Here is a 13,146-nt window from a genome sequence, read left to right as displayed (position 1 = left end):
CAGAATGTCCAATTCACCTAACAAGCACATCTTTCAGAACTTGTGGGAGGAAACCGAAGCACCCGGAGGAAACCCATGCAGACACTGGGAGAACGTGCAGACTCCACACAGACAGTAACCAAGCCGGGAATCGAACCCGGGTCCGTGGCAGCTGTGAAGCAACTGTGCTAACATTGTGCTACCGTATCGCTCATTGAGCCTCTGCCGGCTCTCTGTGGAGAATTCCAGTCAGTCCCAATCCACCATTAATCCCGGTAGCCCTGCAGGTTTATTGCCTTCAAGTGCCCATCCAATTATCTTTTTAAATCATTGATTGTTTCCGCTTTCACCACCCTCATGGGCAGTGAGTGCCAGTCATTATCACTATCTGCGTAAAAACGTTCTTCCTCAGATTCCCCCGCGTCTCTTGCCCAAAACCTTAAATTTAAAAGTCCTTTTACTATTAGCTAATGGGAATAATTTTTCCTGGTCTACCTTAAATAAGTCTGTTAAATCTTGTCCACTTCCATCAAATCTCTCCTCAATCTCCATTGCTCCAAGGAGAGCAATCCCCACTTTTTAAAAATAAATTTAAAATACACAATTATATTTTTCCAATTTAGTGTTGTGGAGGTGAAACCCCCGCAGACCCGGGGAGAATGTGCAAACTCTACACGGACAGTGACCCAGAGCCGGAAGCCCCACTATTTCAACCTGTTTCATATACTGGTGACGTGATTGTTGACTTCTGGTTTGTGTGGCCTGTCTTGTCGAGAGATGCTTACTCTGGTAGTTACTTCAAACTGGTTTAATAATACTAAATATAAAGTAGGTCAGAGTAGATATGTCTCTCTTGAGTGCAGACTGTTCTCCTGAATGTCTAGCTCACATGACTACTGATGTCACTGTTACCTCATGTCCTACATAATTTATTACCATAAATATTATGTTAACCCATTCAACTACATCTCCCCACTAGTATTCTATCAACTTCTTAACCACAACGTTAAACCATATTTTAAACGAATTAAGTTGCACATCTGAAAATTCCTTTTACTGCTACAGATTCTATCCAACTCCTACCGCCATCGCCCACCAAGCCAATACTATAAGGGACTGTGACCTTTTCAGAGTGACTGATCCAAGAGAGGAGACTGAAGGACTTCAACAATTCAACCAGAAGAGAATAAATTAGGTGTCTCTCAGCAATGTTCTGCTCCCTTGTAACACAGTGGAGAAAGACCTGAGAAGATGAAGGATCTTCAACTCTAATGAAGACTCTCTCAGTCTTGTCAGTCATTGCTCCATTGAGGGCAAAAAAGGTATTGAAATTCTAATCAATCTGATGACGAGGAGAAGAATGACAACATTTCTGTAGGGGTTGCAGGAAACAAAACCATTTCCAACCGACATTTTGGAAAGGACGTTTACATTCTGTAGGCAGTAGTAACATTGCCACAATTTTTCCTGAGGCTGCTCCACTGTGGGAAATGGGAAGAACTTTTGAGGATGAGAAGATAGGAGAACACCTTTTCCACAGCAGGATGAATGTCTAAATGTATCTGAAGATGTATTTTCTGGGCAGGATTCTGAGTCTGTAGAATATCTTAAGGGGTAGCATGGTGGTTAGCATAAATGCTTCACAGCTCCAGGGTCCCAGGTTCGATTCCCGGCTGGGTCACAGTCTGTGCGGAGTCTGCACGTCCTCCCCGTGTGTGCGTGGGTTTCCTCCGGGTGCTCCGGTTTCCTCCCACAGTCCAAAGATGTGCGGGTTAGGTGGATTGGCCATGCTAAATTGCCCATAGTGTCCTAAAAAGTAAGGTTAAGGGGGGGGTTGTTGGGTTACGGGTATAGGGTGGATACGTGGGTTTGAGTAGGGTGATCATGGCTCGGCACAACATCGAGGGCCGAAGGGCCTGTTCTGTGCTGTACTGTTCTATCTATCTATCTAACTTCTGTCTTGGATTCTATGCCAAAGGACAGCTCTGATGGGAAGAAGATTTTCGGTTGAGACTGAAGGGTTTTTATCCTATCCATTTATGGGATATGGGCATCGCTAGCTCGGCCAGCATTTTTTGCCCATCACAAATTGCCCTTGGGTAGATGGTAGTGAGCTGTCTTCTTGATGCGGTCCTTGTGGTATAGGTACACCCACAGTGCTGGTAGGAAGGGAGTTCCAGGATTTTGACCCAGCGACAGTTAAGGAATGACAATATATTTCCAAGTCAGGATGGTGAGTGATGAGGACGGTGTTCTGCATTGTGTGTCTTGTCTGGCTTGCTGATTTTGGGATTGCAGGATCCATGTTTTTTTGTTAGTTCAACAGCTGAAGCAATAAAAGACAGTTGCAATGTTAATCACCTCCTGTGCTTTTTTTTTAAAAAAAAAAATAATTTTTATTGAGATTTTTACAGAATATAAACATCTCAACTCTATTAACAAACAACCGCGGTAACACCCCACGACCAATACCCACCCAACTTCAAAAGCAACTACAAACAAAAGAAAAAAACAAAAGAACACCCAACAACAAAAGGGAAAGAGATAACACCCGCCACATCCCACAAACCCATGTACACAGTTCTCCCTCCCCCCCGATCCAAACCCCCCCCCCCCCCCCCCCCCCCGGTTGCTGCTGCCGCCGGCCTATTTCCCAACCGTTCCGCCAGGAAGTCCAGGAAAGGCTGCCACCGCCTAAAGAACCCTTGTACTGATCCCCTCAGGGCAAATTTCACCTTCTCCAATTTAATGAACCCTGCCATATCATTGATCCAGGCCTCCACGCTTGGGGGCCTCGCATCCTTCCACTGAAGAAGAATCCTCCGCCGGGCTACTAGGGACGCAAAGGCCAGAACACCGGCCTCTTTCGCCTCCTGCACTCCCGGCTCCACTGCAACCCCAAAAATTGCGAGTCCCCAGCCCGGCTTGACCCTGGATCCCACCACCCTCGACACCGTCCTTGCTACCCCCTTCCAGAACTCCCCAGCGCTGGGCACGCCCAAAACATATGGGCGTGGTTCGCTGGGCTCCCCGAGCACCTAGCACACCTGTCCTCGCCCCCGAAAAACCTACTCATCCTCGTCCCAGTCATGTGGGCCCTATGCAGCACCTTGAACTGTATGAGGCTAAGCCTCGCCCAGGAGGAGGAGGAATTCACTCTCTCCAGGGCATCCGCCCACATCCCCTCCTCAATCTCCTCACCCAGCTCCTCTTCCCATTTACCCTTCAGTTCCTCCACCGAGGCCTCGTCAACCTCCTGCATCACCCGGTATATGTCCGAAATCCTCCCTCCTCCAACTCACACCCCTGAGAGCAACCGATCCCGCACCCCTCGTGGGAGCAGCAAGCGGAACCCCTCCACCTGCTGCCTGGCAAACGCCCTCACCTGCATGTACCTAAACATGTTCCCCGGGGGGAGCCCGAACTTCCCCTCTAACTCCCCCAAGCTCGCGAACCTCCCCTCCACAAACAGGTCCCTCAACCTCCTAACCCCTGCCCTGTGCCAGCCAGCCCAGGAATCCGCCATCAATGCTCCCAATGGTTCCCCCGTATCGGGGCCTCCATCGAGCCCCCCACTTCTCCCCTATGTCGTCTCCATTGCCCCCAAATTTTGAGGGTAGCGCGCCGCCCGGCGGCCGAGAGTTACGGAGCACCGCTCCTAGCCCCGCCGGGAGGGGAGAATAGGGGGCGAGGAGCGGCCTCCGATGCCGTCGTGAAACTCGGCCGAGTTCAGTACGGCCCTCCCGATTTTTCCCGGGAGCGGAGAATCGCGCTCCTAATCTTCTCTAACCGCAGGAAGTCATACAGGTCACCAACCATGCTGCTTCCCCCAATGGCGATGCCAACTGCCACTCCAGCAAAATTTGTTGGCGTGCAATTAGAGAGGCGAAGACCAAGACATCGGCCTTCCTCCTCTCCATGAGCTCCGGCTTCTCTGAAACCCCAAATATCACAGTCCCTCCTCCACTATCCTGGCTAAGACCATGAACACTCCCGCCCAGAATCTTCCCAATTTTTCACAACCCCAAAACATGTGCGCATGATTCGCTGGCCCCTGCCTACACCTCTCACACTCATCCGCTACCCCCTGAAAGAACCCACTCGTTCTCGCCCGAGTCATATGCACCCTGTGCACCACCTTAAACTGAATCAGGCTCATCCTTGCACAAGAGGAGGTCCCATTTACCCTTCACAGTGCCTCATTCCATACTCCCCAATTGATCTCCATTCCCAACTCCGATTCCCATTTCTCCGTGATCTTCACCACCCGCTCGTCTCCCTGCTCCCCCAGCCACTTGTATATATCCCCAATTCTTCCCTCCCCTTCCACATCCGGAAGCAGCAGGGTGCATCCCAGCAATCTAGGGAACCCCTACCAGACCTTTCGTGCAAAGTCCCTAACCTGTAGATACCTGAACTCACTACCCCTTGGCAGCCCTACCCTCTCCCTTAGCTCCTCCATACTGGCGAAATCTTCCTCCACATACAGATCTCTCACCTTGACCAGCCCCACTTCCCTCCACCTCCTGTATACACTATCCATCCCCCCCGGCTCAAACCCATGATTCTCGCACAGCGGCGTTAGCACCGACATCCCTTCCACCCTAAAATGCCGCCTCAGCTGATTCCATATCTTCACCGTGGACTGCACCACTGGGCTCCCAGAATACGTACTCAGAGCCATTGGCAATGCTACCATCACCATAGCACTCAAACTAGACCCCTTACAAGATTCCTCCTTCATCCTAACCCACTCTACCCCCTCTCCTTCCTACCACCGCCGCACCTTGTCGATATTCGCCGCCCAACCAACTATATACAAGGCATTGCATTGGTAGGTTCAGTGGGACAAAAATCTGATTGCTGCTCAGCCGCAGTAAACGCAGCTGACCCCTCAAAGAAACCAACATAGACTTCATATAATTCAGCTTAGACTGGAATAATGAACCAACCTCGAGGACCTCATCGTCCAAAGAATCATTCGGTACTACAACAGCTTTCTCTTTTTACCTAATTTTGGAAAGAGCCAATCCAGATCCAAAAGATTGTCTTCATGATATAGCCACCACCTCTGGCCTAGCTTCGTAAAGAACTGATAGGTTCAAAAACCTCATTATCTACCTGAGGTGTAGTGGATGTTTTCTCTGGAATGGAAAGGAAATTACTGCTCAATGAATAAACCTCAACAGTTGCTGTTGGCTGAAATTTCACTGAAACAATCTCAAAGAACATCTCTGTATAGCAAGTATTCCCGATTACTAACAGTATTTAAAAGTGGATTGAGATCTAAGATGGTTTTATTGGGGTCTGGTCTGAGATTGTAATACCTCTTAATTTCAGCCTATCTGGGCATCACGGTGGTGCAGTGGTTAGCACTATTACCTCACGGCGCCGAGGACCAGGGTTCGATCCTGTCCTTATGGAATTTGCACATTCTCCCTGTGTCTGTGTGGGTAGGTGAATTGGTCACGTTAAATTGCTCCTTAATTGGAAAAAAATAATTGGGTACTTTAATTTTTTTTAAATTCAGCCTATCCATTGCTACTACTATCTGCATTTCTAATATTTTGTCAGATTCCTCCTCCTTGGTAAGCACAGATACAAAGTACTGATTAAGTACTCTTGCCTTGCCATATGCATTAAAGAATATATCACCTACTCCAACCGCCCTGTTACTATTTACATGTTGGTTGAATATTTTGTGTTCCCTTTTATGGTGACCATCATTCTATTCTCCTATTTTCTCCTTGTTAGTCTTATTTTCCTCTTCACCTCCCTTCTCCCTTCTTAAACTATCTGATTTGACCTGGTTCCCAAGAATTCACTTGACGTGCATCATACACCCTCTCTTTGTTTCATTGTAACCTCTAGCTCCATCATCATCCAAGGAGCTCTGTTTTTGGTTCCACTTGTTTGGATCACCCTTGTTGTAATGTATCTAGACTGTACCCATAGACCACAATCAGTAAGGATAAACAACAACACCTCTTCCACGAGAGTCCTCAATACCGGGGCCCCTCAAAGCTATGTACATAGTCCCCCACTATACTCCCTATACACACACGACTGCATGGCAAAATTTGGCTCCAACTCCATGTACAAGTTTGCTGATAACACAACTGTAGTGAGGCCGATCTCGAACAACGATGAGTCAGATTACAGGACGGAGATAGAGAACCTAATGGAGTGGTGTAATACCAACAATCAACGGACATCATGCGACAATCACCAGGTAGGAATATTCCCTTCCAGTCGGGGAACACTTCAGCAGTCAAGGGCATTCAGCCTCTGATCTCCGGGTAAGCGTTCTCCAAGGTGGCCTTCAGGACTCGTGACAACGCAGAATCGCTGAGCAGAAACTTATAACCAAGTTCCGCACACATGAGTGTGGCCTCAACCGGGACCTGGGATTCATGTCGCATTACATTCATCCCCCACCATCTGGCCTGGGCTTGCGAAATCATACCAACTGTCCTGGCTTGAGACAATTCATACCTCTTTAACCTGGGGTTACCCCTATTTCTGGATCTGTAAATATTTAATTACCTGCAAATGCTCACATTCTAAGCATTGTCTGGCATCTTGAATTTCTCTGTATTTATGTTTCTGGAACAAACCTCTTCATTCACCTGAGGAAGGAGCAGTGCTCTGAAAGCTAGTGTTTGAAACAAACCTGTTGGACTTTAACCCGGTGTTGTAAGACCAATTTAGACATTCTACTTTGTCATTCCTTGCTTTTCTACAAAGTCTAAACCTTATGATATGATGATCGTCTTTCCCAAATGTCCCCCCACTGCCTCATTCATTTCCCAAATCAGGATCCAGTGATGCCATGGATGTAAAATAATGTTTTTTGTTTCAAAGTGAACCTGTCTCATTGCAATTTTTAATTTTTTAGGATGATCCACATATGAATCTGGTGATTGAAGCCATCAAGAATGATCCACTCAGACAAATGGAGCGAGAACGGTAATATACATATTGCTGTACTGAAACTAACATGCCACTTTTTTGCCTTATCTATGTGAACTTTTGGGGCAGCATGGTGGTGCAGTGGTTAGCGTTGCTGCATACGGCGCTGAGGACCCGGGTTCAATACCGGCCCCAGGTCACTGTCTGTGTGGAGTTTGCACATTCTCCCTGTGTTTGCATGGGTTTCACCCTGCAACACAAAGATGCGCAGGTTAGGTGGATTGGCCACGCTAAATTGCCCCTGAGTTGGAAAAAAATAATTGGGTACTCTAAATTTAAAAAAAATAAATCTAGAGTACCCAATTCATTTTTTCCATAGAGTTCAATTTTTGATTCAAATACTTTTTCAAATGCAAATTTCTTACCATTTAATAATTTTTCACTGATCAGCTTGTCGAGGAATTATTTGTAAAGTTTAGCAGAATACCTGATAGGCAACCATTTTGGTATATGATTTGGTATGTGTTAAAGATTCTATTACCAAGACAAATGTAACCAATTATGTTCTATGTATGTTTAATTCTGCAGGAAAGCAATGGCAGAGAGATTTATTATGACAGCGGCTAAGTTGATAGCGCCTGCAATTGAAGCATCGTTTGCAGCTGGATATGACTGGTAGGAAGCCATAGAATCCCTACAGTGCAGAAGGAGGCCTTTGACCCATCGGGTCTGAACTGATGAAAGATAGATAGAGAAATACAGCACAGAGCAGGCCCTTCGGCCCACAATGTTGTGCCAAACTTTTTTCCTAGATCTTCCGAAAGAGCACTCTATTCCAAATGTGGCCTAACCAACGTTCTATATAACTGTAACATAATGTTCGAGCTTTTATACCCATCCTATGAAGGCAAGCATGCCATATGCTTTCTTTACCACCATTTCTACCTCTGCTGCCACTTTTAAGGATCTGCGCCCTGCACACCCAGACCTCTCTGTGTCTCTATGCTCGTGATGGTTCTGCCATTTATTTTATAGCTCCCACCTGAATTGGACCTACCAAAATGCATCACCTCACATTTGTCCAGGTTAAATTCCATCTGCCATTTCTCCACCCAATTTTGCAGCCTATCCATATCCTGTTATATTCTCTGACAATCTTCATCACTATCCGCAACTCCTGCAATCTTAGTATCATCCGCAAACTTGCTAATCAGGTCATTGCCCGGGCATGTCCCTTTCCCACCGAGGCTATACTCACCCTGATGCCCCCGGCAGGATGCCCTTGACTGTTTCCTGTCTTCATCAGGCTGTTGTGAGCCTCAGCAACATGATGGCTGGCAAAGAAATGGAAACATATTTCATGTTTTATCATGCTTTATCACTGATATCTTTAACTTGATTTGTATTGGCTATCCTAGTTCACCTCTTCACTTCCCCAAAATAACTTTGTAACTTGAATTATAATGTGAAAGAAATCTGGCTTTTAAGGAATTATTCATCTTTGAAATTGTTGATTGCTACAGGTGTGTGGAAATGGTGAAAGCTTCCCAATATGTTGAACTGGCTAATGACCTGGAAATTAACAAAGCCATTACTTACCTTCGACAAAGAGATTTTAACCAGGTAACACAAGATGACAGCATTGTTATTTCTGTTGAATATTTGTAACCTCTCCCAAAAGATGGACCTTAATTTATTCTTTATTATTTATTTAATCTCCACACACAATAACACAATACAAATAGAAAAAAAACTCCTAGAAAATTACTTACAAGAATTTAGTTACACTTGTGTTTTCCATTTAACGAAACAAGAACTACATAATCTTTTTAAAAATTAATTTACAGATGTGGGCATTGCTAGTTAGGCCAGCGTTCATTGCCCATCCCTAGTTGCCCTTCAGAAAGTAATGATGAGCTGCCTTCATGTCCCTGAGGTGTAGATACTCACACGGTGCTGTTACGCGAGAGGTCCAGGATTTTTTCCCAGCGATAGTGAACAGTGATATATTTTCAAGTCAGGGTGGTAAGTGACTTTTGGGGGTGGGGGGGAGATGTTGATGCTCCAGGTGATGGGGTTCCCAAGAATCTGTTGCTCTTGTCCTTCTAGATGGTAGCAGTCGTAGGTTTGACTTGAAAATACCTAAGGAACCTAGGTGAGTTACTGAAGTGCATTTTGTCGATGATACACATGGCTACCACTGTTCGTCGGTAGTAGAGGGTTCTGATCTTGCCCTAAGTTGGGAAGTTTTTGGGTCTCCTCCTTAACACCTTGTCAGTAATTCGGAACGTCGAACTGGAGCCTTGTCCTTTGGTGGCCATTTTCAGGGACCCGCCAGTGCTGCAGACGTGGGTGAAGGTGGATGTTCTCCCCTCTGCCTTGTTAATAGCCCTAAGGTGAGTTCTGCTTGGGTGGAGGTCTCGTACTCCGCCCAGTGCCTTGGCTTGGTTAGGTGACCTCTTGGAATTCTTGCAATTGGAGAAGGTCAAATACACTGTTGGTTGAAAGGTTCTATCTGAGATGGCAGCCATTCATTTCGTTTATTTAAAGAGTTAGTTACAGTCAGCTGTTGGGGAGTTAGTGTTGGGAGGATGTGTTTTGGTAGTGATCTATACTGTTAATTGTGTTTCTTTTATAGTGTAACTTGTAACATCTGTTTTTATATGCTTACATTGTTAAAAATAAAAAACTTTAATGAAAATATTGTTTGAAGGAGCATGGAGCCAAACCCACCCCATCTGAAGGTCCTGTGCAGCGTCACTTACTGGGGCACCCTCCACACGCACCGCCACACCCAGACGTCGACTGCACACACAGGCACGCCATGGGCGGAATTCTCCAACCCCCCGCAGCGTCGGGGAATCGCCGGTGGGGGCATTCTTTTTCTTCCGCCGCTGTCACGGCCTCCACCATGGCAAAGGAGGAAGAGAACCCCTCCACCGCGCATGCGCGTCAGCGGCCCCTGACGCTCCGGCGCATGCGCGGACTCACGCCAACCGGCGAAGGCCTTTCGGCCAGCCCCAACGCCGGGCGGTGTGGCGCCAAAGGTCGTTGGCGCCAGTCGGTGGAGCGGGAGGCCCGACGCCGGAGTGGTTGGCGCCACTCCGCTATGCCGGGACCCCTCGCCCCGCCGGGTAGGGGAGAATTTTGCCCCATGCTTCCAATTATTGTTCTTGCTGCCTGCCCACTGCTCTTCTACGCTGCCTCCTATCTCTGACTTATCGGCCTACTCACTCTTCCAACTTCACCCATCGGGCAGGAGATACAAAAGTCTGAGAACACGCACAAACAGACTCAAAAACAGCTTCTTCCCCACTGTCACCAGACTCCTAAACGACCCTCTTATGGACTGACCTAATTAACTCTACACTCTTGTATGTTTCACCTGAAGCCGGTGTTATCTAGTTATATTGTGTAGCTTGTGTTGTCCTATTATGTATTTTCTTTTATTTCCTTTTCTTTTCATATATTTAATGATCTGTTGAGCTGCTCGCAGAAAAATATTTTTCACTGTACCTTGGTAAGCATGACAATAAACAAAATCCAAATCCAAATGCCTCTTAAAATTAGTTTTGTTTTAGTACAAAGCTTCAAAGAAATCCAATTCTATTTTGGTTCACAAAAATAATGGGTCAGTGAGATATAATTGTTTGACACTTAACAATTGCCTCTGATATTTTAGCAGTATCACCAAGTCATTTTAGATTAATTGATGCTGGAGATAAAATAGCAACGACTGGCATTTCAGACAAATGCATTGAGCTTTTGTTTGCTTGTCTTCTAGAGTAAAACCCAAAGGCCAGTTGATTTAGATAATGACTTTCTTCCTTTTCCATTTTGGTATACCATTTTAGTAGGTAGATAACATTCAAAAAGTAGTTGGAGATGACCAATTATTATAGATTGGTTGGGGAAGCAAGAAGAATGTGGAATACAACTATAAGTAGCAGAGTGAAACTGTGTTATCCATGGGCTGAAATATTCTTTCAAGATCTGTAAACTCAACAGTTCTGTGTGTGCTGTTATATGTCATAATATTGATAATATAGTTTTAAATGTATGTCATCTGGCTTTCATCCCCATTCTAAAGCAATTCGATTTATACTTCTTTAACACCAAGATCATTATTTCATATAGACAGAATTCTGAGTTTGCTCTTTGTTCAGAAATAAAATTAATATTTTTAGTTATCAGACCAGGTTTCTCATTTCTTATTGTTCTTTTGAAAGATAAGTAAATTAATACGTTGCCACTTTTGACCTGTAGGCTGTGGAGACGCTGAAGATGTTTGAGAAGAAGGATAGCAGGGTTAAGAGCGCAGCTGCAACAAATCTCTCTTTCCTTTACTTTTTGGTAGGTGTTGTAGAATATTGGAATAGGTCAGAATTATGACTTGAAATGTTTTTTCCACGGCTCATACATTGAAGCATTTGTGCATAATTCTTACAATTCCACATTTGGAATTCAGCGTTTACCAGCCGGTAAATCATAGTTCTTTCTCCCTGTGAATTAACCAAGCAAATAAATTAACAGTGGATCAGTCAGTGTTGTTTAATTTTAATTATTATATGCTCCCAGTTTACTTGGGATTAAATGTGCCACCTGGTATTGTACTATTCCACATTGACATAAAGATCCCAGATCCAATAATACAAAAGCAAATACTGCAGCTGCTGGAAACCTGAAATAACATCGGAAAATGCTAGAACTAACCAGAACACCTGGCAGGAACTGTGGACAGAGAATGGAGTTAATGGGCAGAAATTTCTCCTATGCTTTGGGACTAAATGAGCTCCTGAACCTGCACTTGAGTGAAATTTCAGGAGGCAGCCTCTTATTACAATCCCTACAGTGCAGAATGAGGCCATTCGGCTCATCAGGTCTGCACGAGCCCTCTGAAAGAGCACCCTATCTAGACCCAATCTCCACTGTATCCCAGTATTACCACCTAGGGCCAGTTTAACATGGGGGTGGGCCCGGTAGCACAGTGGTTAGCGCAGTTGCTTCACAGCTCCAGGGTCTCCGGTTTGATTACCATCTTGGGTCACTATCTGCGGAGTTTGCACGTTCTCCCTGTGTCTGCGTGGGTTTTCTCCGGGTGCTCCAGTTTCCTCCCTCCGTCCAAAGATGTGTAGGTTAGGTGGATTGACCATGATAAATTGTCCTTAGAACATAGAACATTACAGCGCAGTATAGGCCCTTCGGCCCTCTGTTGCGCTGACCTGTGAATCCACTCTAAAGCCCATCTACACTATTCCCTTATCATCCATATGTTTATCCAATGACCATTTAAATGCCCTTAATATTGGCGAGTCCAGTACTGTTGCAGGCAGGTTATTCCACGCCCTTACTACTCTCTGAGTAAAGAACCTACCTCTGACATCTGTCCTATATCTATCTCCCCTCAATTTAAAGCTATGCCCCCTCGAGCTAGCCATCACCATCCGAGGAAAAAGGCTCTCACTGTCCACCCTATCTAATCCTCTGATCATCTTGTATGCCTCAATTAAATCGCCTCTCAACCTCCTTCTCTCTAACGAAAACAGCCTTAAGTCCCTCAGCCTTTCCTCATAAGATCTTCCCTCCATACCAGGCAACATCCTGGTAAATCTCCTCTGCAGCCTTTCCAATGCTTCCTCATCCTTCCTATAATGCGGCGACCAGACCTGCACGCAATACTCCAAATGTGGCCGCACCAGAGTTTTGTACAGCTGCAACATGACCTCATGGCTCCGGAACTCAATCCCTCTGCCAATAAAAGCTAACACACCGTATGCCTTCTCAACAACCCTATCAACCTGGGTGGCAACTTTCAGGGATCTATGTACATGAACACCGAGATCTCGCTGCTCATCCACATTACCAAGAATCTTGGCATTAGCCCAGTACTCCTGTTACTCCTTCCAAAATGAATCACCTCAGTGAATGAATCACCAAAATGAATCACCTTAGTGTCCAAAAAGGTTGGGTGGAGTTACTGGGTTACGGGGTTAGGGTGGGGGTGTGGGCTTATGTAGGGTGCTCTTGCCAAGAGCCGGTGCAGACTCGATGGGCCAAATGGCCTCCTTCTGCACTGTAAATTCTAAGATACTATGAGTCAGGAGGACTCTTTGCAGAATTCCCAGCCTCTGACCTGCTCTTCTAGCCACAGTATTTATATGACTGGTCCAGTTTCGTTTCTGGTTAACTGTAATCCCCAGGATGTTGATAGTGGGGGATTTAACAATGGTAATACCATTGAATATCAATGGGAGA

General features: G+C 45.7%; 1 protein-coding gene across 1 annotated transcript in view; it reads left to right on the top strand.

The window, feature by feature from the left end:
* The window catches only part of ift88 (intraflagellar transport 88 homolog), a 164,606-nt gene that overhangs the window by 98,297 nt on the left and 53,163 nt on the right, over nucleotides 1-13,146 (top strand). Inside the window, exons 13-16 of the mRNA XM_038818078.1 lie at nucleotides 6,878-6,948; nucleotides 7,480-7,566; nucleotides 8,415-8,514; nucleotides 11,158-11,244. Coding sequence (XP_038674006.1) covers nucleotides 6,878-6,948; nucleotides 7,480-7,566; nucleotides 8,415-8,514; nucleotides 11,158-11,244 — 345 coding nt within the window. The remainder of the gene's footprint in view (nucleotides 1-6,877; nucleotides 6,949-7,479; nucleotides 7,567-8,414; nucleotides 8,515-11,157; nucleotides 11,245-13,146) is intronic.

This window comes from Scyliorhinus canicula, chromosome 14, assembly GCF_902713615.1.
Source record: "Scyliorhinus canicula chromosome 14, sScyCan1.1, whole genome shotgun sequence".
In the NCBI taxonomy this organism is placed as follows: domain Eukaryota; kingdom Metazoa; phylum Chordata; class Chondrichthyes; order Carcharhiniformes; family Scyliorhinidae; genus Scyliorhinus; species Scyliorhinus canicula.
This window is presented reverse-complemented; position numbering and strand designations above follow the sequence as displayed.